General features: G+C 33.6%; 2 protein-coding genes across 3 annotated transcripts in view; both read right to left on the reverse strand.

Annotated features, from left to right (window-relative positions):
- LOC134238188 (extracellular matrix-binding protein ebh-like) lies at positions 1-23,910 on the reverse strand. 2 transcript variants are annotated; one of them, XM_062720302.1, is made up of 9 exons: positions 15,575-23,910; positions 9,446-14,473; positions 2,824-8,652; positions 2,591-2,737; positions 2,253-2,413; positions 1,781-1,934; positions 1,275-1,335; positions 1,132-1,186; positions 1-780 (listed from the first exon to the last, which is right to left on the reverse strand). In XM_062720302.1, exons 1-9 carry the CDS (start codon positions 23,831-23,833, stop codon positions 669-671), a joined length of 19,806 nt encoding a protein of 6,601 aa, XP_062576286.1. In that variant the 5' UTR covers positions 23,834-23,910; the 3' UTR covers positions 1-668. The 2 variants fall into 2 exon arrangements, with proteins under 2 accessions (XP_062576286.1, XP_062576285.1); XM_062720301.1 differs by having other exon boundaries at positions 1-801.
- LOC134238180 (myosin-11-like) overlaps positions 23,862-23,910 on the reverse strand; it is a 7,192-nt gene continuing 7,143 nt past the window's right edge. Inside the window, exon 7 of the mRNA XM_062720292.1 lies at positions 23,862-23,885. Coding sequence (XP_062576276.1) covers positions 23,862-23,885 — 24 coding nt within the window. The remainder of the gene's footprint in view (positions 23,886-23,910) is intronic.

Raw genomic sequence — 23,910 nt, forward strand, 5'->3', positions numbered from 1 at the left:
TATCAGAAAATATAATTTATTCATTGGATCTTAACCATGATATGTATACTTCACAACTGGTTTTGAAAAAAAAACTTTGTTATGCATCAATTTACAAGTAGACTTAAATCTACTTAGAATAACCTCTTTATATTTTTAGACATTTACATAAACATTGCATCCATAATATATATACATGTATTATACTCTTTCCAAAAGTCTTCATAATTAAAATAACTTAGGAAACATAAACGAAAATAAAGGAGAAGATACAATTGCAAAGTTCACTAAAACTACTAAAACATGGAATGTTTAACAAAAATGAAATTTATCAACAACAATTAAAAAAAATTAGGAAGCAAGAGTTTGGAATATTCATGTACATCAGAGAACAATAGGATCATGTTCTCAAAGCTAATCAAGTGAAGAGTACATGTATCACATAATATTCCTTTCTCTCTTTTATAAGTATGTACAAATAAATTTATAGATTGTCATTTTTACATCTTTACAGGAAAATCTTCACATGCACACACATTATATACAAATATCTCTTTAACATTACTTATGAAATAAAATCATTCACATAAAAAATGTGGAAAATTAAGTTAATAATACACGATTGCACCATCTTATTTCATCATAATATCAAATATGTTTATTATATTCATAAATTCACGATTCCTCCATCAGAAAAGTCCAAACACACAGCCAACGACCAGAATATGTAGCAGGATGAAGTATCCCCAAATCATCTTCCTGATTCCAGGGCGCATGCGCATCAGGCGGTTCAAACTCCGACTGGAAAAGCAGAGGTATTCCCTGAAGAGCATTATAACAGTGTGACAAACACAAACTAGCATGCTAAGGTATAGGATATTCTTGTTAATCAGTGGAACACCAAAACAATACCACTAAATGGGGGTTATATATGTAAAAGGACAAAAAATAGAATTCTTAAATTTCTAAATGTTCATGAAAGCAGCTGTGAATATGAAGATCGTTTTGAAGAATGTTCCCATAATCTTGTTATTAATCTTATGATGATCAAATGGGTTAGAAACAACAATGGATGCAAATCATTGATATTAATGGTTTTTATTTTTAAAAATCAACAAAAATGATATAAAAGCTCAGAATAACTCTACTCACCGACGAACTGTTAGCCAGCTACACACCCTCTGTCCGTACCCTGCTCCACTACGGGCTGAAGAACAAAACAAAGTAATAATAACATTCCTTAGACTAAAAGCTTACTTAAAATAATTGATATCTTAGATATGTTAAATTCTTACACAACATGGGACTGGTTTCCAAAATTCTATTTTCATCCTCATCTTCTACTTGGAGCTGAAACTATAAACAAAACATGATAGTCATTGTATAACACAGGTGTGTAATATTCTTGTATGTATACGCCTTACAGAAATAATCAAAATGATAAAAAAAAAAGCATCCAAAACAGATTTTAATTTTTTTTTCACATATCCTTTCTGATCTTTATTCAATATTACAATTTAAATAGTCTGAGCCATACTGATACATGCTTGTTGCATAAATGATTATAAATCTGATCATAAAAAAATTTTCCAAAATAAAGGTAAATAATTTCAAATTCTTCTTTAAAAAATATGCAAGTTAAAAACAGATTTTGTCATATCTAAAGATAATCATGACTTTAAAAGTGAACTCAGTGAAAGGTGAATGATCATTATAAGCCTTAGATGTGAGCTGCACTTTCCACATTAACCCCCCACCCCACCCCTTCTCTATGAAATTCTATATTAATTATCTCCCCTACCTCTTTATTCTCCGCCGCCAGTCTGGCCTGCTCCTGTAGCGTGTTCAGGGCCTCTTCTAACTGTTGTCGCTGTTCTCTTTCTGTCTTCAGTGATTTCTCCATTGCATAGTATTGGTCTTGTAGTGACTCACGAGTTAACTCAGTCTCTTGCAACCTACAGTGAAATGTAGAACTTTTACTCTTCGGAAACCATTCAATAAAACTAACAGCATTCTTACAAAAATGTTTGATTGTCCTCTTCCTACTGACTAGAATAAGCCCAATTAAAAAACTTTTTTTACAATAAAGGACATATCTTTTTTTCTTTCTCTTATCCTATCAACACATGTGTTGAAATTTTCTGGATAACAATGTCTTCACACATACCTTCCGACCCTTTAATTTTACCATATAAGTCAGTGGCAGACAAGCAAGCATTATTTCATTGATAATCTTATCCAAAATAGATCACCGGAATATACAGTGTACATACTTTGAGCGAAGTTGTTTGACTTCCTCAACCTCTGGTTCTGCTGGAGACATGGTGATCCTGGTTTCCTCTGGTACAACCCGTGGTTCTGCTGCTTCGGTGATCTCCACTGAGGAGGCTCGCTGCATGGCAATGTTTATGGCCTTTGTTTCCGATTCCAGCAACTGAAAAAATCATGTATTTGTGATACAACATAAATGAACTTTATTTAATAATTATTGCCAAAAAACTGAAGTAAAAAAATTGTCTAGTAAAATGAAGTTATTTGATTCTGTAAAAGATTGAAAAAGACAGGCATTTACAGCTATAGGAAATGTGTTAAAGGAATAAAGAAAGCTTACCTTGGACTGAAGTGACATGTGAGTCTGGTATAAAATTCTATACTGTTGTTGCAGAGACGACAGCTCACTTTCTTTCTCTCTTAATGATCTGGATAAGTTTCCGAGCTGAACATTTAGGTAACCCCTGTCTTCAGCCAACTGGCTAACCTACAAGTGCAAAAATCGAGTAAAAACAAATTTTTCTATTAAATTGATATGGAAAAGCTGGAAAAATAAATGCTTCTAAATCTTACCTGCAGTGCCATTTGCTGACACCTTGCATCTCTCTGTTGCAGTCTGTGAGCCATTTGATTAACTTCAACTTGTGCCCTGTTTTTCTGATCCATCGCAGCTGAAAAATGTCCTTGAAGTCTCTGATAATCTCCATGGAAGTTTTCCATCTGCATCTGTCCATTCTGTGAAATACCTAACTGAGCTCTCATTGTTTCGTTGTCAAACTTCAGTTGTTGCATCTTTCCCTCTGATTCTACTAATTGGTGACTGAGATTTGAATTTTTCTGATTAAGGTCTTCACATCTTTTCTCAAGCTGCTTTATATTTTGAATAAATGTTTCTTTCTCCCTTGCCACATGCTCTCTTTCTTCCTTTATAAATAAGGCATCATGGTCACCACTTTTCTGTAGTTTGTTGTGTAATTCTTCAATGTTCTTCGCCATATTAGTGTTTTCCATCAACAATTTATTATGCTGTTCATTCAAAGATTCATACTCTTTCTTAACTTCATTAAACATCTGGCTCTGAATTTTAAGATGTGCTATTTCTCCTTTTAATGAATCATTTTCTGATGTCACTTCATTCAGATCCTCTACTAGTGATTCATACTGTTCTTGCTTTTCCTTTAATTCGTTCTGCAAATCACCTGGAGTCGACCGTTCACGTGATGCATCTTCTTTCTTTCCTTTCGACTCAATAGTCATCATAGAAAGTCGAGATTTCAACTGTTCATTTTCTGCCTGGCTTTCTTGAAGTCGTTTATTAAACGTGTCTACCGAATCCTTGCTTTGTTGCTTTATTTCTGATGAGCTGTTTTTTCTTAAACCTTCCACCTCTTCTTTTAAGCTTTGATATTCAACCTGGAGCTTATCAAATAAAAGCGCCTTGTAATCCGAAACCTGTGTTCCACTTCTCAATGTTTCATTTTCAGACATCGCCTCATTCAATTCCTCTTTAATTAGTTCAAGTTCCTCTTCTAGCTCTTGGACTCTGTTAGATGCTTCAGTTTCATCTCTGGAAACATTTCCTACTAAATTTCTTTTATCTTGTTGCATGCTTTCCATTTCTGTTTTAAGTTTATTTTTTTCCTCAAGTAAGTGATCAGCCGTTTTCACTCTTTCTTTCAGCACGATCAATTCTTCTTTTAATTGTTTATTCTCCACTATTGAATTATCCAGTTCATCCTTTATCAATTTGACTTGATCTTCACTCTCTTTCAGAGATTTTTCGACGTCAGTGTCATTGGATGAGCCAAGACCTTCGACTGCTGCATACTTTGACTTTAGAGCTGCGATTTCACTTTGTAAACTATCACAAATGGAAGCCTTGACAGAAGCAACAGTTAGTTCTCCTTTAAGACTATCGATTTCTGTCGACATTTCATTCAATTCCTCTTTAAAGGAATCGATTTGATCCTCTAAGTCTTTGTTTTCATCTGACTTCTTTTGGAGCTCATGTTTTAACGACTCAAAATCTTCATCCGGCAGAAGTTGTAATGTGCTGGTTGTGCTATTACGACTTTTTTCTAATTCTTCTTGAATAGTTTGCTTTTCTTTAATTGCTTGATTTAATTCTTGCTTCTTTTTGTCAAGTTCTGATCTGACTTCTTCTAGTTCCTCCTCCAAAGATTCAACCTCTTCAATCTTCCATTCCATGGCGCCTATTTTCTCTCTCATTCCTTTGTTCTCAATTGCAGCATCATTCAATTTAATATTAATTGTCTCTTTTTCCTCTTTCAAAGCATTCTTTTCTCGTTTCAGTTCGGACAGGTCATCTTTAAATCCATCAATCTCTTCAAGCAACTGTTCTCTTTCACTTTCAAGTTCTTTGATTGTATCCAACAATCTTTCCGACTTTGTTTTATCTTCTTCTGTATTTCTTTTCTCCTTCTCGAGCTCCGAATTAGATTCCCTCAATTTAGCCACAATATCTTTAAAACTTTTATTTTCGACCTCTAAAGAATCACACAGCATGACACTGTCCTCCAGTTTTCTCTCAAGTTCCACACGCTTTATCTCAGCAGCTTCCAATGAAAATTTCAAATCACTCTCCGAAGACAATTTGCTTTCATATTCAGAAATTTTTTCCATAAGTTCCCTTTCCTTTAAATTTAATTCCATGACTTTGCTTTCTAAAGATGATATTTCAATCTTCAGTTTTGAATTAACATTATTCACCGATTCCCATTCACTTTCTTTTTCTTCGTATTTTTGTTGTGTTTGACATATCTCTACTTTCAATGCCTCAATTTCTTTGTTCAATTGTTTCTCAGTTTCCTGTTGCTTTTCTACCGTGGTTTCCAAATTGTGTTGGATGTCCTTCAAAGTTTTAATTTCAGAAAGAAGACCCTCCCTGGTCTCCACATCTTTCTTACATTGCTCTTCTAAATCTTGAATCCTTTGTACATTTTCCTGAGAAAGCCCATGTTCAGAGTCCTTTTTCAAAGTCTTGACCTCTTCTTGAAGCTTATCACATTTGGTTTTGAAAGCTTTCAGTTTGATAAGCATTTTTTCACATTTTCCTTCAGATGCCTGCAATTTCTCGGAAACTTTTTCATAATTTTCTTCCAGCGTTCTTAAACTCTCTTTTGCTGTTTGCAGTTCTGTCTCCGTATCATGTGTTCCAGACTGCCTTAACTTTTCTACTTCTCTCTGTTCATTTCTTTCCACAACCTCAGAGAGGAGCTTGTTGCTGGAGGAGGCAGAAAAAACTTCTTGTGCCGGGGCAGAAGAAATACCCTCAAGTTTAGTCCTCATGTCACTGTTCTCAGACTGTAATTTTTCACTATTCTTGAACAAATCACTGCATTGCTGTTGTATTTCAACCCTTGCTTCTTCCATTGCGCTACACTTTTCAGACAAATTAATTAGTTCAGCTTTTAATTCATTATTTTCTTGCAATAGATTCTGAAATCTCAACTGTAGATCTTCACCTGAAGAATTTTTCTCATTTTCTAGCTCCTTCATTTCTCCGATTTTAGATGTTAAGCCAGTGATCTCGGTATGTAAACTATGATTGGTATTTTCCATTTCTTTCATTTTTTCAATTAAAGTATTGTTCTGTTCTTTTATTTCATCATTTGTTTTTCTGAGATTGTCTTTTTCCTTAAGAGCTTCTTCAAGTTCCATTTTGAATACCTGTATTTGATCCATCAGTTCCATGTTTTCTTTAGTTTTTATTTCTAACTCATTTGCAAGGTCATTAGATGACATTCTATTTTCAAGGTCTTCATGAATTTTGTTTTGAAGATCGATCACCTGTTGGGAAAGGGCCGATTTTTCTTCAATCACAGAACTATATTTGTGTTGCAAAGTTTGCATTCTTTCATGTTCATCTTTCAACTGATTCTCCATTTCACCAAGAATTTGCTGTTCTGCTAATCTTACTGATTCTTGATTTGCAGTCTCCAAACTATTTATTTTTTCTCGAAATGAATTTAATTGATCCTTTGAATAATTTTTTAAGGCCAAAAGAATATCTTCAATGCTTTGTATATTACATTCAACGCCTGTTACTTCTTCATAACATCCTTTCATTGAATGCACTATTCCAGACAAACTTTCCTCTTTTTCAGCTAGGGAATTTGAAAGACTTACAATTTTGTCTTTCAGTTGTTCTACATCTTTCACATAGGACTGAATAGATTCCTCCAACTGACCCTTTTCTATTTCCATTGTATGTAGATTTCCCTGAAGATCATTTGCCAGTTCACTCTTGCTGCGTACTTCTTGTTGTAATGACTGCAACATAACATCAAATTCACTACCTTTACGCTCGAACTCTTCCACTTCTCGACTCTTTTCTGCAAGTTGATTCTCAAATTCTTTAATATTTTTAGACAATTGATCAATGATATGGTCCTTTTCATTGTCATTTACTGTCTTTTCTAGCTTTTCCTTAATATTAGAGATTATTTCTTCCTTAGATGATATTTCTTGAGTCATTTGGTCAAATCCTTCTTTTAAATTTTCATATTCATCATTCTTTTCTTTAAGCAGTTGTTTGAAACTAGAGTTTTCCTCTTCTAATGTTAAAATCTGTGAATGCATCTCCGACTTCTGAGATTCAATTCTTATAATATTTTCTGTCAGTCTATCAGTTTCAGTTTGTAGCCTATCACTTAATTTGCTATTTTCAACTTCAAGCTCATTAATAGTCTCACCACGTATCTCGAAATTCCTTTGGAGCAAGTTCAACTCACTGCTTCTTTTTTCAAGTTCATTTTTCACAACAGTTACTTCTTCAACACTTGAATGAACCAAATCCTCATACTCTTTGAGTTTCAAATGTAAATTTTCTAATTCTTTTTCTTTGCCTTCAAACTCGCTAATTTTTCCTTCATACAACTGAATTTTCTTCTGGAGGTCTTCCATTGCATGTTGTTCTCCACTATCACTATTCTTGTTTATTTCTACACTTTCATCTGTGAATGATTCTTTTTCCCGCATCTTGTCTTTAAGAGAATTGATTTCAGTTTCAAGATCTTCCTTAGCTTTCGTTGCTTGTTGGAGTTGAAATTTGATTTTTTTAGCTGTCGCTAATGCTTTGCGGAAATTCATGTCTTTTTCTTCAAACTGCTTTTTCAATTCTTGAATTTCCTGTTCTTGTTTTTCACACATTTCTTTTGTATTTTCCAGCATTTCCTCTGCCTGTCCAAGTTGATTAAGACGTTCTTCCATTTCTTGCAGATTTCCTAGAAGTGATGCTATTTTTTCATCTTTCTCTAATAACTTTTTCATTAGCATCTCTTCATCAGAACTCTTATTTTCAATCAAATCAGTTAAAATGTTCTCTTTTTCTTCCATAGACTTTGCTAGTTCATCAGCGATTACTTTGGATTTCTGCAATTCTTCTAATTCTTTTTCAAGATCCTTTTCTCTCTTTTCGTGTTGATGAAGCTCGCTAGAAAGAGCTTCAATCTGACTCTCAAGAAAATTTGTTTTTTCCTTTTCTGCATTTAACTCCCTGGTTAAGCTTTCTATTTGCGTTGAAAAGTAGTTCTCAGTTTCCTGAAACTTTGCTCCATCTTTCTGTAGAGCTGTTGCAGCATCGTGACATTGTTTTTCAAGTTCACTGATTTGCAACTGATGCTGTTCAATCAAGCCAGTTAAAATATTTTCCTTCTCTTCCATAGATTTTGCCAGGTCATCAGCAATTGTTTTGGATTTTTCTAGTTCCATCAGTTTTCTCTCCATTTCATTTTTCTTTTGCTCTTCTTGATGTAAATTGTCTGAAAGAATTTTAACTTTCTCTTCAAATAAACGAGTTTTTTCTTTCTCTAGGCTTAATTCACTAGATAATTCTTTAATTTGTGCTGAAAGAGAGTTCTCTGATTCTTCAATTTTGGTCCTATCTTTCTCCAATGCCACAGTTACATCACAATTCTGTTTTTCAAGTTCACTGATCTGCAATTGATATCTTTCACAAGAAGTAATTAAATCTTTCTCTCTTTGTCTTAAATCCGAATTTTCCGCCTGTAAATCTACTGTCGCACCTTTCATCATTTCCACATCTTTTTGATATACTTCATAGGAATGGTTCCTTTCTTCAGTCATCTGTTCAATAGTCCTTTTAAGTTCACCAGTTTCACTTTCTTTGGTATTGATTTCCTCCATTCTTTCTGACAACATCTTTTGAAGTTCTTCATTCTGAGCTTGTAATACTTTCAGATTGTGTTCAGCTTCTTGAAGTTTACTTGTAACCACCTCTTTGTGACCTGTGTCCTCCATGTGGACCTTCCTAAGTTCCTCCAGTTCGGACTCTTGTCGTCTTACTTGGTCTTCAAGTTGCTGTCGGAATCCTTCCATTTGCACAATTTGCTCTTGAAGATGATGCCTCGTCTCATCAGCCTACAAAATAGGATTTAAATTCATCAGATATAGAAAGAAATTGTAATTAGAATAAAAAATGTCAAAACTATGGAGTACAAAAATATACTCTAATATATACAATTTAAACAATTTTATAAGTGTTGATAATAAATAGTATATTATCAAACAAGTGCTTGAATTAATTAGTTTTCTGTATAATATTTCATGCATGATATAAACATTTTATATGTTTTAAATATGAATATATAGTTGATTATATAGCTACACTAATAATCGTTATATCTAAAGAATTCATTATTGAATAGTCTAGCATAAAGGGGTCACAAATAATAATATTAATTTTATACACTTCATATTCTATTTCCACGTTCTTTTCCCAAACTCAAATGTAACCAATACAAATAAACAAAACCACTTTTCAATAACATTTTATAAATTAGCATTTTTCAATAAGACTTATTTATTTAATGACGGAAAATTTTTAACGAAAGGGAAAATGAACAAAATACATAAAAACTCATTACACAATTATAATGAACCAAACAGCATAAACCAAATTAAAACTAGTTAGTAAGAAGGCAAAGCATGCACATCTATATTATTGTTATACTAGACATGCAAATATATGTAAGCATACAATATAACTAAGTATGAGCAAGAAGAGACGTTAGTGGAAAGACAGGAAAATGCAGACCAATACATTCTCTACAACTGAATACATAAATCTACATAGCATTGAACAGCAAACTACACCACAGAGAGTACAGAGATTACAATGTTAGATAGAGTGCAAGTCTACAAAGTCTCTTACATCTTTTGCCAAGTTGATTGGATCCATTTGTTGCATGGATTGGGAAGGCGCAGCTCCTAAAAGTTTTTCTGTAGAAATTTGAATCATTGGTTCTTCTATGGCCTTAGGAATGCTGAAGTTCTCTGATAATTTTCGGTTCAATGATTCCATTTCTTTTTCCATTAAATTGCATTGACTTTTCAGAGACATTAATTGCTCTTCTTTCTCGGAAACAATGGACTGCAATTTGTAGTTTTCTTCTTTCACATGAGTAACTACTTCCCTTAAATTCACTAATTCATTCAACTCAATTTCTAATCGATTTTTTGCATTTTCATTTTCACTCAGTTTCATTCTTGCTGCATGAAGTTGTTCTTTGGTTTCTACTAAATCCTGTTTTAAAGCGCTGATTTCTTTTTCCATGTTTGTGTGTATATCTTGTAATCTTGAATAAGATTCTTCATATGCATGCAGCTTGCACTCAAGATCCCGAATCATCCTTTGACTTTCAGTAAAATTGATGGAAAGTTTCTCTATATGGTCATCCTTTTCAGTCATCAGCAAAGTTTGATTTTCTAAGGACTTCTGTAAACTGGCAATCTGAAGATTCATCTCCTGCGATTTGGTTTCCAATAACTTTTTTGCATCTTCGTTTGTACTCTTCAACTGTTCATTCAAAAGGGATTTTTCTCTTTCTATGTCACAATATTTTTCCTTGCATTCTTTAATTTCTTCTCTCAAGCCTGTAATAATCTGTTCATTTTGTTCGATATTTTGCTGGTATGCAGCGTTCATTCCCTGTAATGAAGCTTCAGTGTCATCCTTCTCCAATAAAACAGTCTTACATTTTTCTTCCAATGCACAGATTTTATCATCCTGTTGGGTACAGTATGTTTGCATTTCAGCACATCTCTGATTCAGACCATGAACTTCATTTTCTTTTTCTTGATAATAGTACTGGTATGCCTGATTGGCTTGATTTAAATTTTGCACCGTTTGCTGTAATTCGAGTATATTCTGCTGAGTCTGTTCCAAAGATAATGACAAATCTTTATTCTTCTCCTCTTCTTCCTGCAAACGTTTTCTTAAATGAGTAACAGCCAAGTCTTGTTCCTCCATTCTAATGCTCCTTACATTGTTAGCCTCATCTAATGCTCTGATTGTCTCCTCCAATTGCTCACTTTGGCTATTATACAGCATCTGTATATTTTGCATTTCGTTTCCTTGACGAGATAAGTTATCTTTTAGCCGTGTGATCTGATTCCTCAGGTCTTGGATTGTTTGTGTCTGGTGTGCATCGTTACCACTCTGCACAGCCTTCAATTGGTTACTGAGATTTTTAATGTATTCTTCCTTCTCTTCTGAGCTCCTTACATGAGTACTCCTCATTTCTTCTAGTGACTGTAACTTCTCTTCCAAGAACAGTACTTCCTGTACTTTTTTGTCGTTCACTTCTTGCAAGGACGTGACTTGTGATTCTTTGTCTTTCAGATTTGCAACATTTTCTTCAAATGATTGACGCAGTTGGGAAAATTCTTTACGAAGCATTGATAGGATTGCAACAGGACTACTAGCTGATTCCAAAGCCTCATGATAAACAAATTCCTGATCCTCTCTTATCACTTCAAAAACCTCTTTTTTGAACATGTTGAGTTCAATAGCTACTAAGTTTGACAATTCCTCTAATTTTGCACACTTATTTTCTAAGCCAATGTACTTTTCTTTGAGAGCCAGAATTTGATTAGTTTCCTCGCTTAACACTGACTCAAAATCTTGAACTCTTTGGATATGTTCAGTATTTAGCATTTCAATGTGTTGTCGCAACTTCTGGTTTTCACCTTGGCTATCTTCTAGAAGCTGATGCCACTCCATCTGTTGAGAGCTCGGTACAGGTGTCGATTCTTGTTCTTCTGACTTCTTTGTTTTTTCTTCTAGTTCTTTCTTTGCTTTTTCTAGCTGTTTAATTCTAGTTTCCTTCCCTTTGCATAATTTCTTTAATTTAGCTACTTCTTGTTGAAGAGATTTTTCTTCATTTTCCTTCGTATCAGAAGCTGTAGGATTTTCTTGTGCTGATGTATCTTTAAAGGATTCTAGTTCTTCCTTCAGATTAGCAATAACAGTGTCCTTTTCCATGACTAAATCTTCCATGGATTGATATGAAGACACAGTGTCCCTAAATTCTTTTTCATACCAATCCTCCCATCCATATATTCTATTTTTCAAATCATAAATTTCTTCATCTTTGGCAAGAAGAAATTCTCTTAATGATTGCAATTCTTCCTGTTGACTTACTGCAAAATTCCTCCCGTCAACAATCTCTTCATCTCGTGACTGAATGACATCTTTTAAATCTTCAATTTCTCTTTCAAGCTGCATAACTACTTCAGAATGCATTATTCTTTCTTTCCATTCACTATCAATATGACTGGAGCTTAAGGAAAGATTTTCTATGCTTTCTCTAGTTGTGTTACTTCCACTTTCATCAGCTTTACTTTGATCATCTTTGGCTGCACTTTGCAGTTTGGCAAGTTTAGCATCTTTGGCTTTACATAACGTTTTCAATTTGGATAATTTGGCATTTAAAGCTGTGAGTTCTTTTTGGTGATTATCTTGCATTGAAAGAATTAAAGTCTGCTTTTCTTCTAATAATGACTTCATTTGTTGTGGATCTTGTCCATCGAGCTGGGAAGCATTCTTTTCAGAATAAGTTTCTTGGAACACAGAGTTGCTACTTAAAGTGGATGTTGATTCTTGTTTTTCAATCAAGTCACTAACAACAGGCATGGCCTTAACCTGAGATTCGCTGCCATCTTCAAGTTTCTGACATCTGCTTTTCCAGTAGTCAGTCTCAGATGCAGCTGCTGTAAGAGACTGAATTTGTTGTTCCATATCTTTCTCTTGACGCTGCAAAAATTCAATGGTATTTTCAAGTGCAGAACATTTCTCTTCCAAGCTTAAAATTTTCCTTTTGCTGGAATTACTGTCATCTAAAATCTCTCTGTTTTTATCTCTCATATCCTGCTCCATATCCCCTATGTGCAATTCATGCTGTTTACAGAGTTCTTCCCACTGACTCATTCTCTCTAACTCTCCCTGCAATAGTTCTACTTCTTCTTCTTTCTGTCCAAGTTTTTCAGACAAATCATTGATTCGTTCTTTCATTAAAAGTAAATCTGTTTCCTTTTCTGACAAAATACTCTCTTGCTTTTCTACTACTTCTTGAAATTTGGTAAGTTTTGACAATTTTCCCTTTCCAACCTTTTTAATTTTTTCCACCTCAAAAACAATGGAATCTTTATCCTTCTGAACCTTTTGGATTTCTTCAGATAATCGTTCAACTTCTTTTTCGGCTTTATGAAGTTTTTCTTCAGTCTGCATTAGGGTATCCCTGATTTCTTGACATTGTTTTTCAATTCCTTCTTTCTCTATGAGCAATTTATTATAACTTTCTTTACTAAATTTCACCTCTGCCTTCAGATTTTCAATTTCTTCTTCCTTTTGATGTAGAGCTTGATTAAGATCAACTTGATTGTGTTCCATATCCTTACATTTTTCTTTCAGTTCCTCTACTGAATTTAAACTATCTTCAAAATTGCGTCTTAATTCTATTTCTGCAGCACTAAGACTTTCCAGTTCAATATTTAATTCTGAAATTCTTCCTTGGAGGATCACTGCATCTGTTTCTTTTTCAGCAATAATTTGTTCCTGTTTGGTTACAACATCTTCAAATTTCTTGGCCTTTGCCTCCTTTCCTTTTCCAAGTTTTTGTAATTTTATAATTTCTTGAGCAGTAATTTCCTCTTTCTCGATGACATTCTCATATACTTTTGTGACTTCCTGTAATTGAACACGTGTATTTTCTAACTCTTCCTCTTTTTTCTTCAGCATGTCTTCAAATTTCTTAAACTTAGCATCTTTTCCCTTCATCACTAAACTTACTTTCTTATATTCTGTCAAATGCTTTTCCTCGTTTTCTTCAAGACATTTTAACCGAGATTTCAGACTCTTGATTTCTTCTTCCATCTTTTGAACATTACTACTTAATGTTGTGTTTTCAGTTTCTAGTTGTAAAGCCGATTCTTGTTGGTTTTGATTCTCTTTTATTAATTGTAAGTATTTTTTTTCATGGGCATCTTTCATTGCACTGATTTCTTGATTTAAATCAAATATTTGTTGCTCTTTACTAGCGAGAGCCTGGTTAATGTCTTCAATTTTCTCCTCAAGTGCCTGCTGATTCATTAATTTCTTTTGAAGGTCTTTCTGTGCAAGTTGTTCCTCGTACCTTGCGTCCTCCACCTTTTCATTTAGCTCATTAACACTTTCTTTCAGAATCAGTTTTTCTGCTTCATATTCAGTAATGAGCTTTTCTTGTTCAGAAATAACCTCTTCAAACTTCTTTACCTTCAATTCCCTCCCTTTGTACATTTTCTGCAACTTCTGATTTTCATTGTTCAAACCGTCTCTTTCCTCTTTCATTTCCCTAAGTGCTGCTTCCAATTTTTGTAGTTTTTCTTCAGTTTGTGCCCCACTTTCAAAGTTTGGATTGTTCATATCATGTGTTAATTTGGAAATCTTTGTATCTTTAGCTTTACACAGCTTCTGTAGTTTCTTTACTTCATTTCTAAGTTTATTTAACTCTGTGGTGTTTCCCCCTGAACTCGTACTTGCTGAATCAGTAGACCCTGGGAATTCATGTTTTTGAAGCTCAGCCTGCACATGTTCAGAAGTTGTCAGTATTTTTAATTCCTGTTCAAGATTCATAATTTTAGCTTCAAGTTCACCTGAAGATACCTTGTGCTGCATTATACTTTCCTCCTTTCCTGCAATAGTACATTTTAAGGTAGAAACTTCAGTCTTTAGTTCCTCATTTTCTCTGTACAGTGTTGCTACTTCTTCTTGGAATGTTTCTAGTTTAATTTTAAGGTCGTTGTTTTTCGAATTCAGGTCTTCCTGCTCTGTAAGTAAGTCCTTCATCTTCCTTTTATCTTGTTCTAACTTGTCTTGCAATTGACTTTCAAGTCCAGAAAATTGCCCTTCTTTTTCCTTCAACTGAATAAGAGGAAGTCCAAAAGGTAAGTAAAAGACAAGCTTCAACAAAACAATAAAGCATTGGGGGATAACATAAAAATAAAACCATGCCCGATCTACTAAACGTAAAGAAAACCTAGATCAGTTGCTAGTGACTGCAGCAGCATTTTTTATGTTCAGTGTGATCTTAATTAAAAATACAAACCATAACACTTATTGAAAACGTAATTTCAAAATCTATATCATCAGACGGTTTTCAGTAAAAAAAAATTTTAGGTGAGACAAAAATATGCTTTGTATTAGGATTAAACATACATAATTAAATAAAGAACCATCAAAATCAAATGGTTTCCTTGATTAGTTTTCTGTGACCTCTCACTGGTAAACAAATACCTATTTAACTTCGTCTTACATTTACTCTTTTTTTAAGCCTGTATATATGTTTTCTTCTTGTTCATGGGAATCCAATATCAATGTGATTTTAATCAAGATCCTTATGTAAATAAAGATTTACAAATACTGTTTAATTCTTTTGTATTTATTTTTCACTACTATATGTAATTTCAATTTCTTTCTTTTTTCGTGGGGGGGGGGGGGTGTTAACAAAAAGGACACAATCGTTTTATTCCCAAAAATTCCCTAAAGAGATTGGATGATATAGATTCCTGAGACTTTATTACTGTTCACAAGCTTTCGCTCCATCTTCAACACACATTTATTGATCATAACCATGAATGATTTCTTAATTTACCTAATGCCAAATGTTTTGTCTTAGAATGACCTAATGAAATAAAAACAAAATGTACCCTAAAAATAATTTCTATATTAAACATATTAAATATTTCTTCTTCCATGGGTTAAAACACGTACATCTTTGATTTTAAAAAACCAGAAATAAAAATAGATAAAATACACTCAATAAAAAAAATATAAGTATTTTGTATCAACCTTTTTGCTGATAATTTCATTTACAACGTAATAGTGCAATGCAGGCCTGGTTTTAAAAACTATGTTTAATAATTGTCAATGAGAAAAAAAAACTTATTTTAGAAATTCAAAATTTAAATGACAATTCAAGAAAAAATGAAAAATATCATTGAAGAATAAGCTATGAAGAATTACCTGCAATGTTAGTGTGCTGTTCTCGGTCTTCAAAGCATGGACTTGCTCTCTCATTTCAGAATACTCACTCTTGATTTTTAAAAGCTCAGAGTCTAGCGACTCTTTGTTCTGAAACATCTCCTCTAAATGACTTTCTTTCTCTTTCATTTTTTGAGCAAATTCTTCTCGAGATGCTGTAACGTCTTTCAAATGAGTAACCGCGTTCCTCTGTTCATTTTCAAGGATGGCATTTTCTTCATGTAGCTTGAGAATATTCTCTTTTAAAGAATGTACATTTTCTTCAAGCTTTTCAATAATAGCTTTGTCCACATCATCTTTTCCAAGTTCAGTTGAACTGTCAGGAGAATCATTTTCTGTTTCTTTTATCAATTCAATCATCCTTTGTTCACATTCAGCTTGTCTTTGTTCTGATATATCTAAGGTTCTTTGTAGTCTTTGTAGTTCTGCCTTCTGGTCATTCATTTTCTCCTTCAATTTTTTGTTAGTTGTTAATGTCATCATGTTATTAACATCAACACTGTGGGAAGTCTGTTGCAGTTCCTCCAATTCTGCTAAGATTAAATCATGCTTCCTCTGCAAATCTTCCTTAACAGACTGACTTTTACTTAATTCTAGTTTCAGATCAGCCACATCACCTGAATGTGAATTTATCTCATCTTGAAGGTTGACGTTTTCTTGTGTAACCTTTTCTACTTCTTCTTTCCATTTCATAACTCTAGACTTCATAAATTCAACTAAGGGACCCATATCATATGTGTCTTGGGGGAATTCAGCAATTTCCTCCGAATTTGAACTCAATTCTTCGCATAGTGATTTCATAGGGATGACAATTGAATGTATTTTCTCATGGAGTTGCGTTTTCAATTCGTCACATTGTGATTGAAGGTCCGCCTGTACACCTTCTCCCTGTTCCTTCTCTTTTAAAAATTTTTCATTGTCTTTCATAATCTGTTCAATTTGTGTTGATGCTTCCTCTTTTGTCTTTTCTAAAGCAGTTTTCATTTGCTGACTTTCTGTTTTCAGTGTTTCTAACTCTCTATTACAATCTGTATACTGTTCATTCTTTTCTTGTAATTCAGCTTTGAGTAAATCATATTCAATTTCTACCTTACTTTTTTCCTCTCTCACAACCTTCAGCTTAGTTTTGCTTTCCTCTAGCTGATTATTCATATGAGCATTCTTCTTTCTTTCATTATTTAACAATGAATCCATATCCTGAATTTTCTTTTCATACATCTCATTTTCTGACATCAGAAGAGAGACATATTGTTCATAAGTGTCTTTCTTTGATGCAAACAAATCGTCCTTTTCTTTCATCTGTTGGGAAATAACTTGTTTTTCATTCTCTGAATCTTTTAACAGATCTTTCAAATTAACTACCTCTTTCTCCAGGCTTAATTTGATTTCAAGTAAAGAATCCAGTTTATTTCTAACGGTAGAAAGAGAATCCTCTTTTCCTTCAATTCTTCTGTTGAAATTTTCATTTTGGGTTTCCAGTCTTATCTGCAATTCTTTCATTTCTTCAAGAACTTTAGCCTTTTCTCTGCCTAAACACTCGATCTGTTCTCGGGCGGATGTGAATTCTTCGCGTGTTTTAGAAATTTTTCTATCTAAATCACGTTTCTGCAATTGAAGATTTCCAACCAGCATTTCCATATTATTTTTCTCATCTCTGAGCGACTGAATCTCTTCCTTTGTGTTTGTTAAACTCTCACTTAACATTTCGTTCATTTTAGCCAATTCTTCATACTTTTTAAGGGAATGGTTAAGATCATCATCTTTTGAGTGCATTGCATTACTAAATCTTTCTTCTGCCTCTTTTAATTTGCTTTCAAGGGTATCATATTCGAGTTCAAGTTCCTGATTTTTTTCTTCTAAGATGGAGTTGTTCTTACTTAATTCAAAGCTACCTGCTTCTAATTCAATCTTTCTCAAATCACTTTCCTTAAGCATGTCTTTATATTTTAAAATTTCTCGATCAAGTTCATTAATTTTATTTAATAAATTTAGTCTCCCTTGTTCTATTTCCTTTTCTTGTAAGCTGAAGTCGTTCTTCAGCTTGTCCGACTCTGCTTGCAGTAATTTAATCTCACTTTGTAGTTCGAGGATCTTATGGGATTTTTCTTTAATATTGGACTGCAATTTTTTGGAAAAAATTGTGATTCCTTGATTTTGTTCATTCAGCCTCTCACATTCATCTTTCAGCATCTCCATCTTTGAGACAATATCACATTGTTCCTTTTCATTTCGTGCACAAATGTTAAAGTATTTACTTTTCTGCTCCTCAAGTTTGGTCTCCAGGGAATGAATGTGTTCAGTACTTTTCTCAAGAGTCTTTTCTAAATCTTGACATTCCTTCCTAGCTATCACTTTCTCCTCCTGCAGATCATGCAGTCTTTGTTCAAAATGGCTTCTATCTTTTTCACAAGTCTGGAATGACCTTTCAAGCTCCATGGAAAGGGCAGTTTTTACCTCCAGATCAGTCTCTAGTGCAGCAATTCTCTTTTGCAGATCACTACACTTCTTTTGTTCAATAGCATACCTTTCTTCCAAATCTTTGCAAGATTGCTCTAATAGTTCTGTATTCTTTGCAGAGGTTTCTTCTGTAGATGCTAAATCTGAACAAACTTTTTCTAGTTCTTGGTCTTTACATTCCATTGAAATCAGCAACGTCTTTATCTTTTGATCAAGGTCTGTCACTTGAATACTCTTTTCATTTATTTCAGCAGTGTATTTGTCTGTTTTTTTCTTCAAATCTAATCTTAGTTTTGTTATTGTCTCAGAGGTGTCAGAGCATCGACTTTCAAGCTCCTCTATGTACTCTTTTAAAATGACAATTTGTAAATCCTGTTGTTCTAACTGCTTTAAGACTTTTTCATTTTCCTCTGCCTCTTTAAGGAGATCATTTCTTAACTGAATTTCCATCCTCTCTTTTTCTTCTTTCAAACACCTGTTTTCAGATAGATGTGATGTCTTTTCAATATCAAATTCTCGCATCATTTTGGAATGCTCTGATTTTAACTCTTCAAATTCTTTCAAAACATTTGAAAGGGCATTTTCTTGATCATTTTTCTCTGTTTTTGTTCTCTGTAATTCTGACTGCATAAGTAAATATTTCTCCTCTATCTCTACAATATTTTCAGACTGAGAATGGGATTCTGTCATGCTTTGTAGCAATAACTTTTCTTTCTCTTCTCTGATAGCTACATTTTCCTGCAATTCAGTCTTTAGCCTTTCTATCTCCATCTCTGCATCACATAAGGAGAGCCCAAGGTTCTGGTTAGTTGCCTTCAACTCGTCGATTTCAGACTCCAAAGCATTTAAATGAATTTCCTTTTCTGCCACAGATTTACTCCACAAATCATTTTCCAGTTTAACATCATCAAAGTCCTTGGATAATTTTTCATAGTTTAAACACAGGGATTCCCTTTCTGTTCCCACTTTCTCTAGATCTTTCAAAAGAGTTTCATTCTTAGAAATATGCGCTTCTTCTTTGTTTTTGAGTTCTTCAATTTTCTTCACTAAATCTTCTCTTTCTATGTTGAGAGAGTGAAGATTTTCTTGGAAATCTCCCACATTCTTTTCTAATGCCTGTTTCTCATCCTCAACATCTTCCAACTTCTTCTGTAAAAAGTCATTAGCATTTTGCATCTCTCCTAAAGTTAACATAAGTGACTCAATTTCTTTAACTTTGCTGTCAAAATTTGAATTTTCTTCTGATAAAGTTTGTTCCAACTCTTTAACCAAATTTTCCAATCTCTCTTTTTCTTTAAAACACTTTTCATATAAATCTTTCAAACTTTCCAACTCGTTCTTTAGTGTCTCTTTTTCCGTTGACAGTGCAGAGAGCTCCTTCATCTTTAATTCCAGAGATTCTTTCACTTCATGTAGTTCCTCTGTAACAGCCTTTCTCTTTTCCACTGCTTCCTCTAAGTTCTGTCGTGATATTTTTATGTCTTCCTGGTATTTACAGTTTGATTGCACAGCTTCATCATACATATGTTTCAATTCAATGCACTTTTTTGATTCCTCCTCTAATTTAGTTTCCAAGATAACCATGGATTCTTTAAGAGTTTTTACTTCATCCTGAAGACTAGCATTGGATACAGATAACTCCTGTGTTTCTTTTTGATGATTTATTCCTTCTTTGTCCTTTTCAAGCAATGCCAAATTTAGTTTTTCTTTCAGGGCTTGTTGATCACTTTCAAACTGCTCAAGAGTTTTCTTTTTACCAACCAGTTCATCAGTCAGCAGATCATTTTTTTGCTGCAAAAGATCCTTTTGTTTTGTCAATTCTGTATGACTTTTTGAAAAATCATCTGTCTTTTTCTGATCCTCAAGTTCTAAATTCTCTGATTTTGTTTTTAATTCTTCTACCTTGATTTCAAGGTCATGATTACATTTCTCCAAACAATCCTTTTCCTGTCTGACAGCCTCTAAAGCTTCTTCAGAATCCTTCAGTCTCTGCTCCTCATTCTTTATCTCTTCCTGCAATGAAGAGACCAGCTCTTTAAGCGCAGTTTTTTCCACTTCAAGGTTTCTTTTGCTCTCTGACAACTCATCATTTTGATTTAGCAAACCTGCATTGTTGTCCGAGAGTTTTGCTATTTCTTCTTTCAGATCTTTGTCTAGAATTTCCAGTTGCTTCTGAGTGCTGTGTAATTCTTGTACCTGAGTCTGCAATTCGGATTGGAGGTTCTCAATTACATCAGTCTTTTTACTTATTATTGAAAGATTATCTGACCTCTCCTGTGACAGAGATTCTTGTATACTCTTTACTTCTGTAACGAGACTTTCATTTTCATTTTCAACCTGTTCTAGTTTTGAAGATAAACTGGTACTCTTGGCTTCTAACTCAGATAAGTGCTTCTCTGAAATCTCTAATTTTTGGGTGGAAATGGTGTTCTGTTCATTTATACGCTTTAATTCTTCAATAAGACCATCTTTTTCTTTGTACATTTCCTGTAGAGTCTCTTTTGTTTTGCTCACTAATTCATCATGGCTTTGTTGCAAAACAGTAACTTCTTGTCTGTTGGCTAGCTTCAACTGTTCAATTTCTATCTTCAAGGAACAAACTACTTTGTCTTTATTACTGAGTTCACAAAGATGCCGATGAATTTCTTCCTGAGCATCATTCTTTGCTTTTGTGGCTTCTTTGAGATCATTTTCCATTTCATCTGACTTTTGCTTTTCTTTGACTAGAATCAATGATGTATGTAAATGACTAGATATCTGTGCTTCCAGTTTTACATTCATATCTTCCATTTCCTGTTTCAACACATCTATTTGACATGCTTTCTGACTACATTCCTCTTTGGTAATTTCAATTAAAGATTTTAACTGAACTAATCTGTGAACAGCTTTTTCCATTTGCTGTGAGACATTTGATCCAGGAGACAGATTTTGAGACAGGTCCTCACTGAGTAACATTTCCATAAGAGCTTCTTTTTCAAGCAAATTAACTTTCAGTTCTTCCTTTAAGCTTGAAATGATTTCATCTGATTCCTTCTCTTTTTCACATAGGACATTTTTAAAGGTTTTATTTTCTTCTTTTAGATTTGAAATTTCTGTTTGAAATTTGGAACTCTCCTGTAAAGCCAAATCTCTGTCTTTTCTGGCACTGTCTAGGTCTTTCATCACTTCTGTAAGCTGAGATTCTATTGAACCTATAAGAATCTCTTTTTCTTTCAAAGATGTAGCTAAAAATTGAGAAGAAATTTCCAACTTTTCTTTTTCACTAATGATTCTTTGTATTTCTTCTTCCATTTCTTTTACTTTTACCTCTGTATTCTTCAGTTCTAGCAATAAATGATTGCACTCTTCTTCCTTTTGTTTCAGAACTTCTTGAATTGAAGTTTTGGTTACACTATTCTCCTGAATATTGTCTTTGAGAGCTTCAATTTCTGAATTTTGATTGTCACATATTTTCTTTAGGTCTTCTATAGATTTTTCAGATTGTAATAAGCTATTTTCTAGGTCTGTTATCTGGTTATTTTTGGCCTGAATCTGTAATTCACACTTATGAATAATTTCCTCTTTTTCTAATAGAGTGCACTGAAGATCTTTGATTTCAGCATCTTTTGCTAATGTTGATTGTTCCATTATCTCCACTTTTTCACAGACAGCATTTAATGTTGACTTTAAATCAAATATCTCTTGTTTCTTTTCAGTCACTTCCTCACTCAGTATCTCTCTCTCCTGCAGGGTATTTTTTAGAATGTCCTCTTTTTCTTGAACCACAGTTGAAAGTTCTTGAATATGTTTTTCTTTTTTCTCGCTTTCTTCTTCCATAGATTTTATCATCTCTGTCTTTGACACAATTTCTTTCTGAACAAGGTCACACTTCATTATGGACTCTTTCAAAGATTTCTCTTTTGTGACCATCAACTCATTCAATTTTTCCAATTCTTCAATCTTTTGGTTTTGTTCCTTTTTAAGCTTATCCAAGTGGTTTTCCAAGGTTTCTTTTTCTGATTTTTCTTTCTCACACTCTTCTTCAAGCTTAGCGGTGCTTTCTTTCAGAAAAATTACTTCCTGGTTTGACATTTTGAGATTGTCATTTAATTGACTTTCCAACTTTTCCAACTCTAGAATTCTTGCTTGAGCATTTTCTATAGCATGATCTTTTGCTTGAATCATTTTTTCTAGTCTCTCAGCATTACTTTCACTGCTTTTTCGAAGCACTTCCATTTCTTTGCTTGATAATTCACTAGCAACCTCTTTTTGACTCAACAAGTCCTTTACATAATTAGCATTCTTCAATAATTCTTCTTTCAGTGAAGCCTCCGATATTTCCAAGCTTTGTACTTTTTCATTTAATTTTTGAACTTCAGATTTCTTTTCAGATATAATTTTAAATGAATTTTCTATATCCGTATTTTTCATTTGAATTGATTCCTCTAAAGCCTGCATCTCAATTTTTAAATCAGCATGTTTATTTTTTAAATCGGACAGTTCTTCCTCTTTGCAATTTACTGTGTGTCTAAGTCTTGTGCATTCCTCTTCAGATTGTCCTAATGATTTTTCCAAGTTAGAATTAGTCTCAACCTTTTCCTCAAAGGCAAGCTGCAATTCTTTCAAAGCTTTCTCTTTCTCTGCAATTAGCTTTTCTAATGCTGATGCTTTTTCTTCTAATTTTTCCAAATAAGTTTGCATATTTAAAATTGATTCAGATTGGTCTTTCTTTTCTCTTTGTAATAAGATCACTTCATCAGAAAGTTCTTTCTTTGTATTTTTCAACGAATCAAGGTGGTTTTGATATTCATCAATTTCTTTCTGAAGTTTACTTATGGAAACTGCTTTGCTGTCCTCTGCTTCTTTAATTCTGGTGTTTAAGTCGGAAATACACTCAGCAAGGCCTTCAATCTCTTCCTCTTTCTCCTTTAGTCGAAACTCAACAGTTTTCCTAGACATAGTAACCTCAGCCAACTTATCTATTTGATGCTGTTCAGCAGCTTCTTTTTCTTCAAGAATTCCGTCCTTCTCCTGGATCTTTTGCTGTAAACAATCAATACTTTCTCTTTGCTCTGTAAGACTTCTCTCCTTTGTGACAATGATGTCATTTAGTCTGTTCATCTCTTCAGTTCTGCTTTCTTGATCTTTTTGAAGTTCCAGTATTGTTTGGTCTTTTTGGACAACTTCATCCTGAAGCTCCTTTAATTTGTCAGTACAAACATTTTTCTCTCTTTCAAGAGATCTGGTGTACTTTTCTCTCTGTTCTTTGTCTTTCTCTAATGCACACACTTTGTCTTCAATGTTCACTAAATTAGTTTCCAATTTTCTTATCTCTTCTTCTTTCTCCTGAGTACACTTTTGGACTGCAGCAAGACCTTCACGTTCAGAATCCAGGTCCCGTTTTAATGAAACATTTTCCTGTTTTATCAATGATAAAGAGTGGGAGGTTGTAGAGAGCTTGGATGTTAATTGTTCAATTTCATATAAATACTCAGATAACAAAACTTTAGTTTCTTGAAGACTTTTCTCACTTTCATCCAAACAAGTTTGAACAGAAACATGTTGATTTTTTGCTTCCTGTAAATCATGCTCATATTTCTTTGCTTTTTCTTCTACATTTTTCAGGCAATGACTAGTTTCCTCGTGCTTTTCATGCAATTCTGTCATGCTGTGATTGGCATGCTCAAGCTGAGATTCGAGTGATTCACAGAGGGTTTTAAGATTTTGGCATTCCAGGGATAAGGAATTCACATGCTCATTTAAAGAAGATATTTCAGAGTTCTTAATCTGAGAGAGCTCGTCCATGCTTGTCTGTAAGTTTGCAACAGAACTATTAAGTGTCTCTATAGTGGACTGTCTTTCATTGCATAAAACTGATAATT

This window comes from Saccostrea cucullata, unplaced genomic scaffold (genome assembly GCF_032062105.1).
Source record: "Saccostrea cucullata isolate Sc308-1 unplaced genomic scaffold, CSIRO_AGI_Scuc_v1 ctg1076, whole genome shotgun sequence".
Taxonomy (NCBI): Eukaryota; Metazoa; Mollusca; class Bivalvia; order Ostreida; family Ostreidae; genus Saccostrea; species Saccostrea cuccullata.